Source organism: Lemur catta, chromosome 14 (assembly GCF_020740605.2).
Source record: "Lemur catta isolate mLemCat1 chromosome 14, mLemCat1.pri, whole genome shotgun sequence".
NCBI classification, from domain to species: Eukaryota; Metazoa; Chordata; class Mammalia; order Primates; family Lemuridae; genus Lemur; species Lemur catta.
The window spans coordinates 40,125,031-40,147,186 of record NC_059141.1 but is presented as its reverse complement, the minus strand read 5'-3'; the positions used below and the strand labels follow the sequence as shown (position 1 = coordinate 40,147,186).

Sequence of the window (22,156 nt, the reverse complement as noted above, 5' to 3'; positions counted from 1 at the left end):
TCAAGCAAAATTGCATACCATATAACCAAACCAATTTTAGCATAAGCTAATTGATATAAACAAGAATTAAGTTCCTACCGCATACCTACATTGTTTCACTTCAAGTCGCAGTTTCCAAGAACTTATGGATGATGTTAAGTGAGGACCTACTGTACTGGGAAGTGACTGAGGATGGGGAGGTATATGCTGAGGTCCCTAAGTACTGGGGAGCTCTGAGTGCGAGAGGAAGGAGGGTGACTCGTGGGAGTAAATCCAGTCCGGTGGCAGAGGGCACCCGAGGAATGCCATGATGTCAGCTATCTGTGCCTGATCCTGACACCAGAGGTGTTGGACCTGGTCCCTTCTCTGTGCCTTTGGCTTCTAAGTTAATTGCTGAACTGTCAGGACGTCTTCCCAGCCGGTCACTTCAGTGATATTCTTACCTATAGATTATTGTTTAAGGATCCCCCTGCTGAGTCCCCAGATGCTAAACGATTGCCATTTTCTTTGAAAGACAATGTTTCCTCTTACATTGTTCTTGGAGCTTCGTGAATTCTCAATTCTGCAAAGGATTCTGTGTCACTCTCCAGCACCCTTTCAGCCAGGCATTAAAGGATTCCTATTATGGAAAAGAAAGTCAACTTGCTCTCTCACAGTTTCCCTTCTAGTTCTAGAAGCGGTAAATACTCCAAGGGGCCAATCTAGTGCTGCCTGTAGAGTTAAGTGAAAAATTCTGCACACTTGCATATTTGGGATGAAATAATTTAAATCGTTTATATTAAAAGTGGACTTTGTAAATATTTTCCCAGCATGCCTTCAATTAAAGAGATTTTTGTGTCTGGATTAGACAGCAGGGTTTCTGGCTAGATTGAAAACAACGAGGGGATTTAGTATTTAGTGCACATAATAGTGTTTAATAATTTTGGTATTTTTATTTCAATTTCGAAAATAAGGATATCTTAGAACTTTGGTTTATTCTGTAATGATGCTGTCTTGCAAATCACTGAATATGTATCATCAAAAGTCATCATTTGCTGAAAGTCCAGGCCTTTGTAGAGTCGCTTAAAACTGAAACTAATTGGATGGACATTGAGAGTTGAAGTGGGGTCAGCTTGTGGGAGAGAAATGCTCAATGTGGCATTCAGCTCCTTCCTTCAATTTTGGTCTGGGCTGATAACGTAGAGCAGTGACCTATGAGAAACTCTTAAGAAACGCTTATAGCCACTCCGAGTTTATAGTTGTTTTTCAGAAAAGAGAAGAATACAGCGATTATTTTACTTTTCTCAAGTTTATTGACTGAGACAAGGAAAAAGAAGGAAGCAAGAAGATGGGCAGACGCCAAGTTTTATATTAAGGTTATTTTGGTTACTTGGAAACAACAGCCTGAGATTAAACCAGAAAGGGATGGCGGAAGGCACGTTTTGCCTTTCATCGGAAGGGTGTGGAGTGTGCCAAAGAATAACCTCAGAAGGGCAGGGGTTGTGGTAGCTCCAGGGAACTTAGCTGAAGGAGACTCCGGAACCCCATAAAGATGTCAGTTCCCGGTTTCAGATTCCCGGGGGAAGGAATGGCTCAGCCTGAGTCCAACATCTGGCCGCAGGGCTAGCCAGCTCTGCCTTGGGAGACAGGCGCTGGAGCTGAGACCTGGAGAAAAGGGGCAGCTCCTGAGGGAGGAGTACTCGCCACAAGCCAGACACCATCGCAAGAGGTGCAGGCTGTATACAGGTCTTGGCCTGCCGCCTGACTCAGGTTGTGTGCAAGTCAGGGCAACAGAGTCACACACACGCCACAAGTTAGGCTTATTAGAAATACTAATCTAAAGCGTTCTGTTTGCTATGTCAATTTCTGTTTTCATAAAAAGAGTGTTAACTGTTATCACATGGATTCCTCTAGTGCAGTGGCTCTCAGCCTGCAGCACCATGCACGGAGAACATGTTGACAAGTGTGACAGGCCTCCCTAGATGACTCACTGGGTCTGGGGACGAGAGTCAGCCGAATTGGTGCCCAGAGGGGAGCCCGTGGGCAGAATCTGGGCTCTGTCTTCTCTCAGCTCCAGCAATAGAGAGAAGAGCTGTGGAAGCTGATCCTTCCAGACTCAGCTACAGTCCCACCATTTCCTCTTCCACATAAAGCACTTTAGAATGCAAGTGAGTGGGAGTGAAGACGCCTAACCTCCCAGCACTGCCTTCTATACATTTTTCTGAATGCAAATCATTGACAAACTTCAATACTTGGAATAAACTTTAAATCCAGATCTCATCTGAGTGTGTGAGAGCAAGAAAGATGTCTTGAAACAGTTCCTTCTGTCTATGGCATAGGGATTGAACTTGAGTCTTTTTTTTTTTTTTTTTTTAAGATTTGGGTATGATTGCATGAAACATGGTTTGATTGATAACTCTGGCTTTTCAGATTCAGAGAAAATGGCACAGTATCTGGAGGAGGAACGTCACATGAGGGAAGAGAACTTGAGGCTGCAGAGAAAGCTGCAGAGGGAGATGGAGAGAAGAGAAGCCCTTTGTCGACAGCTCTCCGAGAGCGAGTCCAGCTTAGAAATGGATGACGAAAGGTGTGTGCATGCGCTAGGAGCCTTTTTTTTTTTTTCTTTAAAATAGGCTCCATGAGCCTTCTCTTTGCACTGTTAGAGGGAGAAGGAGATGGCTTAAATATTTATTTCTTGGGCTGATGAAACCACTGCATTAAAGTAGATGCTGAGAATGGGATGTAGATGACGAAGATTGATCATTTTCCTTAAATACAAAAAGAAGGAAAAATTGCCTCGCTAAAACTATTTGGTGGGGAGAGAAAGGGAGGCAGGGTTTGCATTTGTTGCTGAATTAGTCTAATCCTGTGTTATATCTGTTTAAAGCATGGGAGTATATTCTTATACTGTGTATGGATAAGAAAGCTGTAGTACAGCGTGAAGAAACAAATGCACGCATAATTGAAAACAACTAGCAGGAGACAGGTGGAGGTTGTTGAAATCCCAAGGACTTGCCTTAACACACTTGATAACTTTTGATCTTTTTCACAACTACTTATAAAAAATTAATACATTGCAGTCATCTAATTAAGCCCAAGCATTGAACCCCCTATTGCCCTACTGTGCATGGGCTGGAATAAGAGTCATCCTTTGGTTAACTAGAGGAAATGGTTTCTGGTCTTGGCATTTGCCTCTCATCCAGATCTCCCTCTTCTTCCTCCTCTAAATGTGACATTAAGGTGGTTGTTAAGATAAGCAACAAATATAAATGGAAAAAATTGTTCAATCAGCAGAGAAACCCAATGGTTAGGGAATTAGCTTTTCTCTGAAGCAGATCATTTCTGCAGGGAAATTTCCCATTCTGGATCCAAGGGTGCCCTGGCCTTACATGGGCCATACCCCAGTGTGAGAGGTGAGACCAAGCATCCCTGGGGACCTCCAGCAGGTCTGAGCATCCAGTGTCTGAGACCAGGGTCTGCTAATGCCTGTGCCAGGTAGTACTGTTGATACCGAAACATGTCCAAAAACATGTAGGCAATGGTAGCACATCTGTTTCTATTGTGGAATAAATCTAGAGGACTAACAAAGCTTTTGGTCAGATTGCTGTGGAAAGTGTAAGAAAGTGTAAGAAAAATGTAAGATTTTCTATAATGAAAGTCTATAGTTTTGTATTGAGAAGAAATTTATAAAGACAATAACTGGTTATCCAATTTAAAATATTTATGTGTGTGCTTCTTCATTTGAAAAGAATAAGGATTATTTCTTTCTCAAAAGTCTGTATTAGAAACCCTCTAAAATTCATACCTTCTGAGAACCATTTGACTACAAACACCAGCTTGAATGCTAAATAGCTTATTAACGACTTTGTTAACTACCTTAAGACACAGAACAGACCATACACAGCATCCTATACCCAATTTTGGATCAGACACACTCTCAGGGACAGTTTTTTCTAACTACTGTGACAATACTGAAGCTACTTCGGGCTTCCAAATAAATAAATATTTTCCAAAACTGGCATTCACTCCAGAAGGTTTGCCTTACCTTTTGTAGGTCAGATTATCCCAGATAGAATACAGCTGTCCGATAAATACTTCTCCCTCTACTAGGAATGATACCACATTGGGGAGAAAGAAAATAGTCTGGCACTTAAGATGACAGGAGGTGTCTTAGCTGCCTAGTGATGTTAGACTACAAGGAGAAGTCCCCCCCCCCAGTGCCACTATTGTGGGCTGCTGTAAAGGCAGCAGGAGGAATTAGTGGTGGGTATGTAGTTGAGACATACATGTCAAATCAGGGAGCCTGTTTTGTTCCAGTTGAATAAAACTGCTTAGAATGGCTGGTTGAAGTTGCTTACGTGAACTGGTGATGCCAGGGCTGAGATCTTCACTGGGATAAAGGCGCACACGTACATGGCCACAGGCCCGTGAGGATGGTTTATCAGGAAGTCTCCCAAGCAGAAATTTCTCCGTGTCAGCACACTGCGCTTGTTTCACAGAGTGAAAGCTGGTGTTCCTGATGATCACACTTCAGCATTCTCGGGTCTAGTGTGACTTCCCAATTTTCCAGGAAGAAGTCAGACTCAGCATGGTGTGGCCAAGTGACCCACTGTGGGTGCTTGGAACTCCTGTCTTTTATTAAATTCTGTTATGTGACCGTCACTTAGGCAAGCCTTGCTTGTAACCAGTTGATGTGAATATGTATCTTTAAGCTTTAATTTGACGACATAAATCTCAGAGGGCTTGCTTGGTTTTGAGTTTCAAAGAACAATGTAAATGTAGCAATTGAAACGTGGGCATCTTTGTAGTTCTTGGGACAGTGGAGGTGAATTTCTGCATAGCTGTTGTGTGATGGAAAAAAGGCTGGTCCTCTGTGTTGTGTGGCACAGCTGTCACCAGGCCTCATCCTGAGCTAAAACTTCCTGGATCCCCTAACCTATGCTTCTGTGGCATGAGGTTTGTCAGACAGTGGAACGGTGTAACTCGGGAATTCATTTTATAAATGTCTCCTGGCTATAGCATCACACTATAAACATTCAGGATTTTGACCTCAAGATGTGAACCCCAAACATTTTCTCATGCAAAGTCTCATAAGTACTGTTTAAATAGTGGTTCTGATCATTTCTTCCTCTCTCCTCTTAGGTATTTTAACGAGATGTCTGCACAAGGATTAAGACCTCGCACTGTGTCCAGCCCAATCCCTTACACACCTTCTCCGAGTTCAAGCAGGCCTATATCACCCGGTAAGCTCATGTCTGTGGCTACTTGAGTAACTGATTTCTGGTCCATTTAATAGGCAACCCCGATTATGTTCCCTTATAGCATATAAACATCTTATAAACAGAAAATGGTTGTGTCTTTCAAAAACACGAAGAACAAATCACTATCAGGGCTAAGAGTCTTAGCTCGAAAATTTTAAGCATAAATGCTGTAGTGCCAGCGTTTCTTTTTTTTAAATCTAAAAGGAATTTGACTTCAAAACACCTTTTTAAAAAGAAGACTGTTTTTGATTTTAAGTGCCAACAGATGGACACAAACCTTGGGTAGATTTCCAAGATGCATCATAGCTCATCTTTTATGGGTTCTTTTACTGTATTCCACATATGTTATCTCATTTTTATCCGCAGAATAATTAACGTGGGCATCATTTTTCCCATGTTAAAATGAGGAAGCAGCAATTCGGAGGTTCACTAACTACTGGTCACACAGCCGGGAAGTGCCGAGGCAGGGTGTTTCTTTGCCAAACCTGTGTGTTCTTTCTAGCATGAGCCGCCTCCTAATATTTCCAGTGGTTTGTGAGTGGGACCTGGCCGCGCTAGGCAGGCTATAGAAGAAGGAACGACCTTCTGTCAGGCAGTCTGCTGCTGGCTGTGCTCTCAGCAAGCCAAAAAGGCTTGCTTGTCTGCATCTGACCCCGAAAACTCTCTCCCCGAGGTCTCTGGCTTGGCACCAGCACTGCATGGGGCTCTCAGGCCAGGAGGGCAAGTAAATGATCCAGCCCGGGAGAAAGAGGAAAGAGAAGAGGGGATGGGTGGCCAGCTGAGTGCAGGGGGGAGGGGGGGAGGGAGACAAGAAAAGGTGGCAGGCCAAAGGATTGCATCTTGTGACCAAAATGAGGAGACTGATTTTCTTGTGCTTGCTGGTAAACAGATTTTCAACAGAGCTGGAGAGAAAAGCGTGGGGGTGGGGTGGGGTGAAGGAGGCGCTTCCCAGTAGAGTGAGGTGACTGCTTTGAAGGGTGGCAGCATACAGGCTGTAGCAAAACAGCCTTGCCTTAGAGTGACATTTCATTTTGTTTAATAATTAAAATGAGGGATGCCCTTAGAGTTCATAAAGGGGAACGGCACTGTAATGCTGGTTGCCATAGATAGTGTGAGATAGAAAAGGCTTGGTTTTGTTAGTTTAGGATCTAGCCCAGCACTGTGCTGCTGTGATTTTTTTGTTGTTGTTGTTTTTCGCCTTAAGAGGAGACAATCAAAAGATAATTAAAAGTTAAAGTCCAGCACGAGTTGGCAGCCTTTGGACCTTTAGGCCCACGTGCTCTCTAGCGTCAGACGGGTAAGGAGGGGCTGAGTGCAGAGTACAAGGACTTTCTATCCTGGGTCAATGGCACGATCATCACCCCTTGTTCTTCCCAAAAGGATGCTCCCCCTGACTCTGGTTTCCTTGACCCTCCAGTGGCCTTAAGTCTCTCTGCAGAAGCTTCTCTTCCTAGCTGCCTGTCAGTTTTCCCAAAATAGCACTTGAGTTTCATTACCATGATAAAGGTCTTTTTTTGCCTTCTGATTTATTGATGTGAAGCGAAGTTGTGAGTCAGGAAGAAGCAAGATGGAGGTTATTTTGTAGTCGATGGTGATGCTGATTCATAGTTAGTATAATTTAATACCCTGTTTGATTTCTTTAAGCCTAAAGAAATCCTTAGAGACGTGTAATTTCCAATTTGATTAAAAAGAGTATTACAGTCAGTCATTGAAAAGAGAAAAAAGCAAATGTCAGATCTTGGTTGGGAATATTACTTCTATTATAACAAATGTTCTGCAGGAAAATCTTGGATTCCATTTACATAATTTTGACTTTCACTGCACCTGTACCCGGGAGAGGGACCTATATCAAGTATGGGACTTGACTGGGTAGATCAGCTATTTGATTTTCATTAAACTATGTAATAAGTAACACCTAGATTTTTTCCCTTTCAGCTAGCCTAAGTGAGAATATTGTTATTCTGTTTTAAGTTCTGTAATATCATCAAAGTAGATTTTGCCTCCTATTTGGTAGCAGAATTACTCCATTCTAATCTAGTACATTGCAGTGCTATACATAGTAGATCACCGAAACCTGAATATTTTAGTTTCCTTTTCCCTTTAGGTTTTATTGGAAGAATTTACGGTTCTCAGTATTAAGAATGTCTAATCACTTCCTAAATAGAAATGCGCTGTTTGAATAGTGTTCATTTCTATTGTAAACATTTCGGCTCTTCTTCTTCCCTTTCCATTTTTGGTTAACATTGGAAATCTTGCATTTTCACTCACTTGAAATATTTTGCATCCTATTTCACAATTTGATTGGGAGATATATAGCCTAGAAATTACCAAATATCCTCTTGATTATATGTGATTTCTCTATGTGAATTACATTTGGCACGAGTATTACTTTTCAACAATTATTTTTCTGGTTGTCCATTACTTTATACAGCCTAAGGAAAGTACATTCCCAGTTAGCATGTTTTGATGTGTCTAAAACAGGGATAGGCAATAATAAGGTCTAAAAATTGGTCTGCACCCTAATAGCAGTGAGCATACCCAGCACCCAGATCTTGGTTTCTGATTCCATTCTCCAGTGAATAAAACCAGGGCTACTTGGAGAAATGAATGTTTCTAGGGCAGGGGCATGGAACATACAAGATTAGCCTGGGACATTTTGTAGTGCAAGAAAAGAAGTGTTCAGAAAACAAAATGATAGGGGTATGTCAGAGGGATAAACACCAAACTTCCAAACACCAAAACTGGAACAATTTGAGCAATAATGAAGTATTATAATATTTGATTATAATATAATCCAAATATAAAACAAATGTCCTAAATCCTTACTGATATGAATAAATGATTGAATAAATAAACAAAGGAGAAGAGACAAATGTGTTAGAGAGAATTCCAAATAATATATGTCGATACTCCACCCTGGACGTAGCAATAACTCTCTACTCCTTAAGTGTGGGCTATGAGAATATATAATATTTAGAGGTCAAGTATAGGATGAAAACCTGGCAAAGGAGACCAGGAAGTTGCTGCCAGAAATGTGGAAAGGAAATTAGTATGCTATGTCACTGAACTCAAGACAAAGTGTTTCAATGAGAAGGGAGTGGCCAGCCCTGTCAGCTGCAAGGTCAAGTAGAATGAGGAGTGGCGATCAGGCCAGTTGCACGTGGGAACACGAAACTCACTGCTGACCTTAGACCAGTTCTGATGGAGTGAGAAACTGCTGCAATCTGGAAGGGACAGGAACCAGATCAGGGCAACTTAAAGAGGAAATTGTATCTAAATTATTTGAATTTTTACAGAGGGTGTTTTCATATAGGACTTGTGTGTAAAATTTTTAAAGGGAAAAAAGGAGTGTGCCTTTGTTCCCAAAATGTTTTCTTTCACAAAGAGATATTAAAGAAAAATTGAGGCAATCAGAGGGTATTAAGTAGCAGAAATAAAATCACCCAGAATTCTTCCATCTAAAGGCAGTGTTGATGTTTTAGTGTTTTCACGTGTCTCTTCTCCCTACCCTGGTACCTTGCAATTTTCCTTCAGGTAGTTGGTTTTATATATATTATCAAATACTTTGGTATCTTGCTGTATTTTGCCTACTGATTATTTTTTTGACCATGAATTGCCTTTAATCAGCTTTTAAATTTGCAGTCTTGAACTTGACAATAAAATAGTGAAATAAATCTTAAATTTTTGGCTGTAGTTAATGCATTTCCATACCAAAGCAAGAGAAGTTTATTCTAGCAATGGCTTTATAAAACCGTATTATTCTGGTTAGTAAGCTGGTGTTTGTTGTTTGGCAATTTCAAACTAGGGTTTTTTTTGGATTTTTGTCCATTATTACATTCTTGGGCCAGAGGGTGAGATGCATGACGATTAGAACTTAAAAGAAAACAAAAATTAGTAAGGCATGGTCTCTGGCCTCTAAAAGCTTATAATCAACAATAGGACCTGGAAAAGTAGGTTTAAAAAAACAACTCATAATATGAAGCCAGATATCATAAATTTCACAAATTTTATATATTTTATACTCATAAAAAGTTAAATAGTTAAATAATGGCAGTACATCTATTCAATGGAATCCTACTCAGCAATAAAAAGGAATTAGCTATTGATACATACAACAACTTGGTGGATGGCAGGGGCATTATGCTGAATGGAAAGTGCTAATCTCCAAGGGTGACATACTGTATCGATTCCATTTCTATAGCATTCTCAGAGTGGCAAAATTATAGTGATGGAGGACAGATCAGTCATTGCCATGGGTTAGAATTAAGGGCAGGATGGTTGAGCTGTACACATGCATTGACACATGAAGAATGCGTGCAAAAACTGATGAAATCTGAATAAAGGCTGAACCTTAGTTACCAGTGTCGTACTAATGTCAATTTCGTGGTTTTGACAATGTGCTGTCTTTATGTAGGATATTGTCAGGGGAAGCTGGGTGAAAGGTACACAGGAACCCTGTTGTATTCTTGCAACTTGTGAATTATGAACTATTTCAACATAAAAAGTTATAATAATAATTTTTACCATTCCAAGGTAAAACGGTTTAAAAAGAGGTTCCAAGAACAGAGAGCTCCCAGCTTGGAGAGCTTTCGCAGTGGGCCTCAACAGGGGTTAACGCTAAAGCTTGTTGAGTCCTTGCTTTTGCCGGGCACTCTCAAAGCATTTTGCGATATTAACTCATTTCATCCTCACAGCAACCTTGAGAGGTGGCTACGGTGATCCCATTTGACAGTTGAAGAATCTGAAGTACAGTGAGATTAAGTTACTTGTCTACTATCACTCTGTGCCAAGCATCAGAGCTGGGATCCAAGATTATCTGGCCGTTTGGCTCCTGAGTCCAGGCACTTTGCCTCTCTGAAGGGTGTGTGAGGTGCTGATTGACAGCAGGGGAAGGAAGAAGCGAGGACCATGGTACAGGGAAGACATTTCCAGACAAAGGGCACGCTGAACAGAGACAGGGAGCCCTGAGTCAGGAGCAGTAGGATCTCTGCAATTCTCATCACTGGCTGCCGTAGGGCCCAGCTCCCTAGAGATTCTGATTCATTTGGTTTGGGGTGAGGCAAGCAGGGCTTTGATACTTGCAGTTGAGAACCACTGACCTAGAGCCTCGGAAGATATTTAATAGTTTGAAGCTAGTGAAGAAGTCCTTTATAACTCACAGAGAAGGGACTTTTTTTCTTAGGTAGACAGTAGGGAGTCTGAAGATTCTAGATTAGTGGCTTAACATACTCATAATTTCCCTTCAAAAAAATTAACCTAGTAATACTAGAAAATAGACTAGGTAATTTTTTTTAGTGAATTGAATCCCCTACTTGGGAATAAGGATCCATTTTTATGGCCTTTCTCTTAAATGTCATCATTTTCATAAGAAATACAATTAGGCTTTTATTCCTCAAAGCTGGTTAAAGAAAACATTGTCTTTCCTCTCCCAGATGAATGAAGTCCTAGGAAACATCACATTAAGTGACTGCTTAGCTCCGAAAGACTTGTACTTTATCCCAGACCTCCATTCTGTAAATCCAAATCAAAAATTCACAATTGGAAATAGAAATATGCAGAAAGCATCAGTGATTGATTAGTCAAATCAAGAAATAAACTCTTAGCATTAGATGTTGAGGGCATAGAAAAGTCCTGTGGTAGGGCAACCAAAGGAAGGCTTGGAGGCTGATTATCTCAGTCATGGCAGCAAAAAGACAGTATAGAAAAGCATTCTTAACAGCTTATTGTTTTCATGTAATGCAGAAAAGCAATAAGTAAAGTTCATATTGCTTGGCATCCAATAGCTGATCCTAGGTACAAATTGATTGACAATAGGTAGTTCCTATCCAAACTCCCCCAAATTGCTCCTTTGATTCTGTTTTTACTCCATTCATTCGTATGGAGCCTACCCTGTGCTCGATATCCTGGTAGCTGTTGGAAACTCAAAGATATAAAGACAACTAGCTACATTTGTGCAGTGGTAAATAAGTGATGCCCCTAGAACAGTGAAACCTTCTGCACCTAACTCTGAAGACCAAGGCTGCTTACGCTGAGTGTAGGTGAAGATCACTTTCAGAACATTTTCAAAATATAGATGTTTGGACTCCAACCCAGACCTGTCTAATAGTAAGAGTCTAGTCACCTGTCCTTTTAAAACACTTTGGAGGTGATCTGAGGTCTTAGGTGAAGACTATGCAGAACATTATAGTGGAGTGGGCTGGGGGTGGTTTTTTCCTTAAGTATCAGCTTCTTTCAGGGAATATTAGCATATGTAGGGCTTTTGTCCCCTGTGTTAAATATTCTCAAGTTGCAAAGTTCTCAGTGGTGGTGTTTGCTGTTATGGCTGCTACACACACACACACACACACATACACACACACACACACACACACACACACACACACTGACACGTCTCTCACACACACACACACACACACTGACACACTGTCCTGTCTCATTGTTGATATATCCTTTGACACTTCTGTTTTCCTTGCTTTTACCCCATTGCTCTGTTTTTTTCTACTTTATTCTTGTTTCTTCTCATGTCTTTCTATTTCCTTCCTTATCTCAGTTGAACTTCTGGCAAGGCTTGACTTTTTAAAAATATCATTGTTATGGTAAGAACACTAAACATGAGATCTACCCTCTTATTTTTATGTGTAGAATACAATATTAACTTATAGGTACAATGTTGTACAGCAACTTTCTATAGCTTATTCATTTTATTTAACTGAAACTTTACACCTTTATACCCATTCCCCGTTTCCTCTTCCCCCTGTCCCTAGCAACCACCATTCTACTGTTTCCATGAGACTGACTATTTTAGATTCCTCCTATAAGTAGGACCATCCAGTATTTGTCCTGCTGTGACTGGCTTATTTCACTTAGGATAATGTCCTCCAGGTTCATCTATGTTGTTGCAAATGGCAGGATTTCCTTTTTTTAAGACTGAATAGTATTCTATTGCGTCCTTGTAGAGCACATTTTCCATTGATGGACAGTTAGGTTGTTTTCACATTTGGCTATTGTGAATAATGCTGCAGTGAACATGGAGTGCTAGTATCTCTTTGAGATCCTGATTTCATTTCTTTTGGATAAATACCTAGAAATGGGATTGTTGGATCCTATGGTAGTTCTAGTTTTAATTTTATGAGTCATCTCCATACTAACTTCTATAGCAGCTGTACCATTTAACATTCCGTTCAGCAGTATGTAAGTAAGGGTTCCCTTTTCTCCATATCCTGGCCAACACTTGTTATCCTTCGGGGTTTTTTTTTTTTTTTTTTTTTGGTTCTTGTTTTTGTTTTTTGTAAATAGTAGCCATCCTAACAGGTACGAGGTGGTATATCATTGTGGTTTTGATTTGCATTTCCCTGACCAGTGATGTTGAGTATCTTTTCATATGCCTATTGGCCATTTGTATATCATCTTTGGAGAGCTGTCTATTCAGGTTCTTTGCTCACCTTTAATTGGGTTATTTGGAGGTTTTTTTGCTATGGAGTCATAGGAGTTACTTATGTATTTTGGATATTAACCCCTTATATATGGTTTACAAATATTTTCTCCCATTCTGTGGGTTGATTTTTTCACTCTGATTGTTTCCTTTGCTGTGTAGAACCTTTTTAGTTTAATACAGTCCCACTTATTTATTTTTGCCTTTATGTCTGTGCTTTTTTGGTGTCATATCCAAGAAATCATTGCTGAGACCAATGTCAAGGACCAGTTTTTCTTTTAGGAATTTTACAGTTTCAGGTCTTACATTTAAGTCTTTAATCCATTTTGAGTTGATCTTCCTGTGTGATAGAAGACAAAGATCTAATGTCATTCATTTGCATGTGGCTGTCCAGTTTTCTCAACACCGTTGCTGATGAGACTGTCCTTTCCCCATCGTGTATTCTTGGTGCCCTTGCTGAAGATCAGTTGGCCATATAGGCATGGGTTTATTCCTGGCCTCTCTGTTCTGTCCCAGGGCTTAACTTTTATATCACTTGTTATCTAGCTTACCATTCAGTGAGCCCACTGCTCTTCTCTTCTGTTTTTATTTTTGTGAGTGATTGAACTTCTGCATTTTAAAACCTCCTAGATAGTTGAAGACATCAGATAGTTGAGTTAGAAATGATACTTAATTTGTTGTTATGTTTCAGGTCTATCATATGCAAGTCACACAGTTGGTTTCACGCCACCAACTTCACTGACTAGAGCTGGAATGTCTTACTACAATTCCCCGGGTCTTCATGTGCAGCACATGGGAACGTCCCATGGTATCACAGTAAGTCTCCATGGGGTAGGAAGCAGCATTTACTCCTGATGGTCGTACCAGCTGTCCTCTTTGGGAGACCAGGATTGATGCCCTTAGACATTTCTCTCTCTTCCTGCCTCTCCCCTCAGTTCACCTTAAAACAATAGAGACTTCCCAACAGTTTGATACTCAGTTCTGGTGTTGAAACTAAAATACTTCCCAGGAGGCAAAACTTCACCTTCACTTCCTGTGAACAATTACCTTTTGTGAAATATAATTTGAACTGCGACCAATGCTTTGACTGAACTCTGGCCAGCTCCTTGCAATAAAGAATTATTATTGGTTGCCACAGTGTCTAAAGATATTTATTGTCTGTACCTTCACAGTTCCCTGACCCTCACTTTTCTTCCCAGAGTTAGCCTTGTTTTCTAGCTTTATCAGAATTATCTTTCCTGGAATTAGAAGGAAGCTTAAGTGCATCTGGTTCAAATTCCACTTAGGGAATTTTTTCTTTAGAATTGACAATACCGGTAACTAATAGAGCAGTTAGAAATGCAGCTAATAGCGTTAGAAAACTGGAGAGAATTTGAGAGTATTTCCAATAAGAGAATATTTCAAAGAACTCTAAGAAAGCATTTAAGGTATATCTGAAGCCATTTTGCCAGTTTGATGGACTTTATGTAAAAATAGGAACATTTTTGTTGAGCTGTAGCGTTCAGGCTATGGAAAACTTGTTTGAGACGAGTGACAGAAGGAATTGGGGACATGTAACTCACAGCAAAGATTTAAAAGGATGACATGACAGCCATTTTTTAGTTTTACAGCTGTCTCATTGAAGGGCCCAAGTTCAGTAGTTTGGTCAAGGCAAGTTTTACAGCGATTTTGTATAGCTTTTTCATAGGTGTAAGTGTAAACACTGTGCCTTGTCGAAGCTTTCATTACTAGTTCAGAAACCAGTGGGGATAAAGGAGGAAATCTCTGGTTTCTTGTCTTCGTTGGCCAGTTTTTCATTAGCCTCCACGCCAAGTCAGGCTGTGTTAGAGATGAGCCGTCTGTGTCTAGACTGACCTGCTGTTCCTGTCCCCTGCAGAGGCCTTCACCACGGAGAAGCAACAGTCCTGACAAATTCAAGCGGCCCACGCCGCCTCCGTCTCCCAACACACAGACCCCAGTCCAGCCGCCTCCGCCTCCACCTCCGCCACCCATGCAGCCCGTGGTCCCCTCGGCAGCCACCTCGCAGCCCAGCCCTTCGCCACATTCGGTGCACCCCTCCTCCCAGCCTTAATGCATGTGCTTAGTCTGAATTTCAAGTTGGGACTCGTCCAATGGAGCCGTCTACTCAACGCCAAAGGCTTCCTTCCCTGGCATATTTGGATCTGACCTATTTGCACTGAGGTTATCTAGGCTTCACTATTCATTGTGTTGTAAATGTCTGTCAGAAACGCAGCCAGTGTTGTGGGTCTACAACACTAACCAGACGACTTTTTCCATCAGTGTTTTACTTGAATCCTCATGTACGTCCATTCCCTGGCTGGAACATTTGCTATTTGGTATTTGGTAATTCAGCAGCAGTGTGCCGTTTTGCTTGGCCCCAGAGCTTCATTTTCCTGGCTTCTAGGTTTGCAAAAGAAAAAGGGATATCTTTCTTACATTTTTTTTTCCCCATGAATTTGCAGAAAATTACCGAGCTGTTGTTATCCCCTTTCTCCCATGTTAATGGTGTTTACTGAACATGCCAATAAGTCAGCACTACAATTCAGACCTTTGAAAATCTAGCCTTCAGTATAGAATGGAAAGTTAGTTGGATCAGTGCCCAAGACATATGTTCTGTTGAATAGAGCTGCCTACAGGTACGCTTTTTACAGGTTATTTCTGGTGTACATCAACATCCATGTCTCCTGTAAAACAGATGGCCAAAAGTAATGAATCACGTGGCTGTACTTCTCCACGTACATGGGATGGATAATTATCATGTGTATCAAGATGTGATTCTTTTATCCTTAATGTTAATCTACCTAACCTGGTCCCCTCTTACATGAGTTGATCAATGTTGTCCTACCCACCAGTGGTTTCAGTGGCTGATTAGAGTGTGCTATTTCCGCTGCAGAAGGCAGTGTGATTGTAACAAAAACAACGTGATATTTCTCCTTCCTTTCTTCACTTGCATTCTCCTAAAATAGAGTTTGAACAAATATTTTAAAGGTGCAAAATACTATTTGAAATGGACATTATAGGAATATGCTGGCATCGTGGCCAGAAAATACTGTGTTGCTTGGCAGAAGAGAGGTCTAGAGGAAAGTAGCACATCAGCATTGATGGCTGCTTATTTTGCCCAGTATAAGCAAGTGCAGTGTACAAAGAAGTATGTTCTGAATACATGATTTCCATTCATTTAGCACAAATAGATCATTTGGTTTCACTTTGCAGTGGAACTCTGAGTCACTCTTTTCTTAATACTTGCAACACCTTAATTTTTGTTTTTCAGCAGTTACTGTTTTGTACTTTGGTAGTAAAGTGATTTTTACCACCTGTGTTTGCATATTTATATATGCTGTGGATGAAAATAACTTACTAGAGAATGTATATTTTATGATGAGAATGTGTATCTGTTGGATATAATCAGAGAACTGAAAATTTATCAGTAATTTTTAAGAGTCCATGTTTTGTGACAACCATCTCTAATAGCTAACTCTTTGTTGAACACACTCCTAAAAATAAGGAACCATGACATTGTAGATATTTAATATTGTACAGTATAGAAACCTCCATTTTTGCCTTCGAATGCATATTTAAGAGTTAACAGAATGAAAAAAGTCTTGTTGGATAATAGTGTTTTGACTAGCATTTTAAGAACTTTGAGAGTGAAAGCAACAATAAGATTTATTCACCTCTTCCTGCTTCCACCCCCAAACTGAGAACATCACTCCTCAATTGTTTGGAAGAAATCGTAGGTCTATATAAATTTTATTTATAATGTACGTGTAATATACATAATCATAGTATAGTTCTCAGATGCGGGGAAGAAGTTTGGCATTTAATTGTTGAGGCTTTAGGTTTTTCATATGATCAGACTGGGCCGTGTCAAACCTGGGATTTCACCCAACAGCTCACTGACCCTCCCGGTACATTTCCATTCCTAGGAATTCTGAGAGTAGGCAAACAAATTTTGCCTTCATGGTACAGTTCTCGGTTTTTCTTATAGGAGAAATATGGTGTGTGTTTACAAGAATCTTTTGTGAGATCATAGATTTCAATGCTGTGGATAGTATCTTGCACTCAAGTAAGAAAAGTCCATATGTAATGATCTTCCTCAGCTTCCCATTAATTTAGTTACCTCCTGAAAGCACAAAAATTAAAACATTGCCATATGATGAAATTTTAAAAAAAGCACTCAGAGTGAGCAAACAGTTCCTAATAAATGCCTTTTAGAGACAGGTTCTTGACATTCAGACTAACGCAGATCCCTACTACTGGTTCCCCTATGCTCATTTCACTTCCAAATAAAACACAGCTCCTTCAACAGCACTTTTCAGCATAATTCTAGTTGCTTCTCCCTGCAGACATTTAGAACTGATAGAAGAACAAACACTACTCTTGAATTTATGATGTTTCACGTCCTTTTAAAGTGTTTGACAACCCCATGTGGAGCCTGTAACACTTGGGCAGTACCTGCTAGGACAATTTCTTAGCAATTGTTTAGCCACCAGGGACCCATAAGGTTCACATCCTGAGCCCATAAAGGCAAGAAGCCCCCTCACCTAGCGGAAGCTGACTTCCCTCGGTTGGGCACTTCTCGTGGGGGCTGGACATGGTTACTGCCATTCTGTTGCCCACCTGCCCAGGTGAACCCTGGATTGACTCCCCGAAGGCCTTTGTAAAATCAGTAGCCATCCTGCAGGCAGGTGGGAGCAACAGTGGCTTCAGTAGCTTCCTTTTCCTGTCTTGCAGACAGAGACCCTTGGCTACCACTGTGCTGCTAATAGGATAAGTACTCTGTTACCAGATTACCATGCCTTTTATACAAAACCAAATTAACTTACCTAATACCTGACACCTCTCTGGGCTCTGAACTGCTTTCTCTCATTAAGCATGCTGGCATTCTAGACAGACTTCTAGAAATTTGGCATATGGTGGAAGTATTTAAGATTTCATTTAATTTACTCCTTTGTTTATTGAAAGGAGTTTAAATTCTGAGCTCCTGAGATATACTGACTAGCAACCATGGAATGAATGTGTGACCAGAATGTGGCTTTGACACCAAGTGCTGCTGTCCCTTTGTAATTGGCTTCTAATGGATTCAACCGAAAATAATTGATAATGTGAATTTTTGTTAATTGTTCAATTGTAGGAAAATAGACCATGTATCACCTTGTGTTAGGTAGACATGAACTTTTCCTGCACGAAGCCTTGCTTGTAGAGGATGCCCTATAAGGCAAGAAAAAGCGTAGTAACTTGTGCTTTGAGAGCTCAATATTTGTATCTTATCAGTACAGAAGAAATATTTCTGTGTGACTTCTGTCTAGTACTTGTCTTATAGGTAACCAACACTGAAAACTTTGTAGTGATGACTACCAAAGAAATACATAGTAAAACAACCTTTTATTTCCAAATTGTTGAAGAGCCAGCCATTGACGCTGCTACATGAGTTCCATGCTCAAGAGCCATTGTAAGAGATTAAGGGGTTTTTAGGTTTTTGGTGGTGTTCTTTTCTTTTTTCTTTTTTATTTTTTCTCTTTAAATTTTTTTTGATAAAACATACACACAGCTGTTAGCATCAAGTTATGGGGAGCATTTTCTAGAATGCTCAGCAGTTGTGATTAACTGCCCAGCCCAGTTTGCGTCTTGTTGGGCAATTGAAGGAATCCTATGTCCGTGATAGTGTGGGTGCTGTGTGCGTGTGTGCATTCATGCCTTAACTCGGGTTACTGCTCAACTTTAGTTCTTGACTTAGTCTGCACCGTCATCTAGATTGTATCATACATCTCGGTCTGAACTTCATCCTGGCAGAAAACAAAGTTGCAGGCACAACAGTTTAAGAATGCATTCCTCCAGAAGAGGATCTGGTCAGGTTGACCGTGAGCCTTCTTTGGACTTTATTTGGAACTTAGCCTGGAAAGCAAAAGTGGACTGTCAAACGGAAAGATGTCAACAAGGAAAAGAGAGCCAAGTGCTAGCATGCCTTTTGCCTCTGCGTATCCGTGCACACTGTATGTTGTTCATGATAGCTTGTCTACAGCTTGACTAGGTTGGAGTTCTGGTAATAGTGGCAATCTTGACATTCTTGGTCAGAGTTTAGAGAGATGTAAGACTTCCAATTAATGTCTTATTTACTCCTTTATGTTGATTAGTCTTTGATACATGTGCTGAATCAGAAACCTAAATAAAGATAATTTTTTAAAATGTACCTCTTGAGCCTTAAACCCTCTCTCTTTCTTTCCAGTCTTCGAGTGGGACAACGAACATTATTTCCCCATTGTTCTGACAAGCAGAACTTAAATCCAAACTTTAAAGGCTGCCTTAGAAAGTAAAACTTAGAAAGATGGTACAGAAGGGGCTGGTATGGTTTTGTATTTTTAGAGTGCTGACTACCTAAGTGTGTTGGGTTTTTGAAAATTCATTGAGCTGCACACTTTTGACTTGTGCACTGTTCCATATCTGTGTTGCATTTCAATTTAAAACAGTAAACCTAGGAGGTTATGAAAAGGAAAGCCACATAAGCCCATGTTACATATAAACACAGGTTACATATAAATACATGTACAGGAGTTGGATGTCACTTTGGTATATTAATGAGCAACTTAAAAGTTTAAATCCATCTGTATGTTTTTTATGGCTTATTCTATAGGAAGTATGGCTTTAGGATCCAATTTTAGGTTTGAATACCAGTTCTCTCCCTGTGCCAGTTGCTTAACCTTTCTGGGATTCACCTTCCTTGCCTATAAAATAACAATATTTATGTACCTTGCTAAAATGAGAAAATTGATGTGAAAGTCCAACACAGTCTTTCGTGTGGTAAGACATGGAATAGTCCCACATCCATTCATTTAGGAAGAAAATATTTGGGCTGATGTTTTATATATGGGGGTGTAGTTTGTCAGTTGCATTTTAGTAAGCCTGTAGCAATTAGAGTCCACATTCTGTGGGAATAAATGCACAGTTCTTAGGATCCTCTCTTAGGAGTACAGTTTTCTTTTTCAATTTTTAATTTTATTTTTCATAGAGACAGGGCCTAGCAATGTCGCCCGGCCTGGTCTCAAACTCCTGACCTCAAGCATTTCTCCTGTCTCGGCCTCCCAGAGTACTGAGATTACAGGTGTGAGCCATCATGCCCAGCCAAGAGTATAGTTTTCAAGAACCCATTTGAAATACCGTTTATGAGTGCAAACTGTTTAAATCTGACCTTTTCTCTATAAAAGTAAATCTTCAGTGAATCTTGACTCTGGCTTAAGTGGAATTTCATTTTAACTGTTAATACAATGAATTTTTAATTTGATTAGTCATTTGGTGAAATGAAATGACCAAATGACAAAACACCTGTCTACCCATGGCAGCTAGATTGTAGTTGTAACACGTGGTGAAAATAGTGGCCAAGAAATTACGCAGGACCTGTGGATTCACGTCTTGGTTGCATCCTCCAGCTTCAGTTTTCTAATCTGTTATAGTTGATATAGCCGTTCTTATTTCAGGTAGAGTTTGAACAAAACAGAATGCTTTAAAAACAAGGCTGGGTGTGGTGGCTCACACCTGTAACGAGGCCAGGAGTTCTAGACCAGCCTGGGCAATGTAGTGAGATCCCAGCCCCACAAAAAAAATTTTAAAAATTAGCCGTGCATGGTGGCGCATGCCTATAGTCTCAGTTACTCGGGAGGCTGAGGCAGGAGGATTGCTTCAGCCCAGGAGTTCAAGGTTACAATGAGCTATGATGGTGCTACTGTACTCCAGCCTGTATAACAGAGTGAGACCTTGTCTCAGGTGAAAAAAAAAAAAAAAAAGCTCCATGTGCACTTTTTAAAATTTTTTAATACCTTTTAAAGGCTATGTGTCCATGCGGTCCTTCTAAAATTGAAGTGGTTTACAACGTTTTTTGTGTTTATGTAAAACTCTACAAGTAAATCTGGGTCCTTGTTTTAATGTATAGGCTATTTAACTAAAAAAATGCTTATGGAAATGCAATTTCAGTCACTAATGTCTAATTCAGGCTCAAACTTTTTTTTTTTTTTTTTTAAGAGACAGGATCTGTTGCCCAGGCTGGAGTGCAATGACCCCATCATAGCTCACTGCAGCCTCAAACTCCAGGGCTCAAGTGATCTTCCTGCCTCAGTCTGGGACCACAGGCACCTGCCACCACGCCTGGCTAATTTTTTTTTTTTTTTTTTTTTTTTGTAGAGTCAGGGTCTCGCTCTGTTGCCCAGGATGGTATCAAACTCCTGGGCTCAAGTGAGCCTCTTGTCTCAGCCTCCCGAAGCACCTGGGTTACACACGTGAGCCCCTGGGCTGAAACTTTTTATCATTCTCTTTAGAAACACAGGAAGAAGTTGGAGCGTGTTAAGTTATGGTTTGTGTTTGATGTATATGTTGACAGGAGAGATTGAATTCTCATTCCTTAAACTTTTCTGTCGTACATAGCATCTCTAATTCATATTGCATTGAGAACTATTGAGCCACAAATATTTAGATCTTTTTGCTAAAGGGCTTATTTTCTGATACCCTACTACTAACTTAGTGCAACTTTCACAAGTACTAATTACCCCAAGAGGAGATCTTATTAATTAATCTTCATTTTTTCATCTTAAAAGGAAAAGTCAGACTCAGAAGTGAGGCAGATGACAATTAGTAGACAAGGATGCGAAAACAGCAATGTACAAACATTCTCCATCTGTCCAAAAAAGGCAGAGGGACACAGGAGAATGTAAAGTATAAGAACACTATTAAAAAAATAGAAAATAAAAGACTCAAATTGACCTTTGGAGAGAAAAAATACAATATCTGAAATTTAAAACAATAAAAACTTGTTTTAAGTCTTCTGTGGATTTAGGTTTGTGCTCTTTAAATGTAGGCGGGAGACATTAAACAGCAACCGCTTACGTTCAAGCCTGGCTGACGGACTTCCCTTCTCCCCTGAAGAGCTTTGCCTGGGTTTATTGGGAAATGACTAACTTTGGGGACTTACCAAAGTGACCGATTAGTCACTCTAACATTGGGCATGCAGCCGCAAGGTGGAAGGGGACTGCAGAAAGTGTCCTGTGAGTGCAAGTCTGGTCCAAGCCAGTGCAGTTTTCTGAGCTTCAATTTCCTCATCTATAAAGTAGGAATAAGAATGATGTGTTTAGGCCGGGCGCGGTGGCTCACGCCTGTAATCCTAGCTCTGGGAGGCCGAGGCGGGTGGATCGCTCGAGGTCAGGAGTTCGAGACCAGCCTGAGCAAGAGTGAGACCCCGTCTCTACTAAAACTAGAAAGAAATTATCTGGCCAACTAAAAATATATATACAAAAAAATTAGCCGGGCATGGTGGCTCATGCCTGTAGTCCCAGCTACTCGGGAGGCTGAGGCAGGAGGATCGCTTAAGCCCAGGAGTTTGAGGTTGCTGTGAGCTAGGCTGATGCCACGGCACTCACTCTAGCCCGGGCAACAAAGTGAGACTCTGTCTCAAAAAAAAAAAAAAAAAAAGAATGATGTGTTTAGAATCAAATGACTATGTTAGTGTTAAAATTTTAGACTC

General features: G+C 40.5%; 1 protein-coding gene across 1 annotated transcript in view; it reads left to right on the top strand.

The window, feature by feature from the left end:
* The window catches only part of CCDC6 (coiled-coil domain containing 6), a 113,070-nt gene extending 94,229 nt beyond the window's left edge, over nucleotides 1-18,841 (top strand). The window contains exons 6-9 of the mRNA XM_045568772.1: nucleotides 2,389-2,545; nucleotides 5,101-5,201; nucleotides 13,343-13,467; nucleotides 14,528-18,841. Coding sequence (XP_045424728.1) covers nucleotides 2,389-2,545; nucleotides 5,101-5,201; nucleotides 13,343-13,467; nucleotides 14,528-14,722 — 578 coding nt within the window. The 3' untranslated portion in view covers nucleotides 14,723-18,841. The remainder of the gene's footprint in view (nucleotides 1-2,388; nucleotides 2,546-5,100; nucleotides 5,202-13,342; nucleotides 13,468-14,527) is intronic.
* The last annotated feature ends 3,315 nt before the right edge of the window (nucleotides 18,842-22,156 follow it).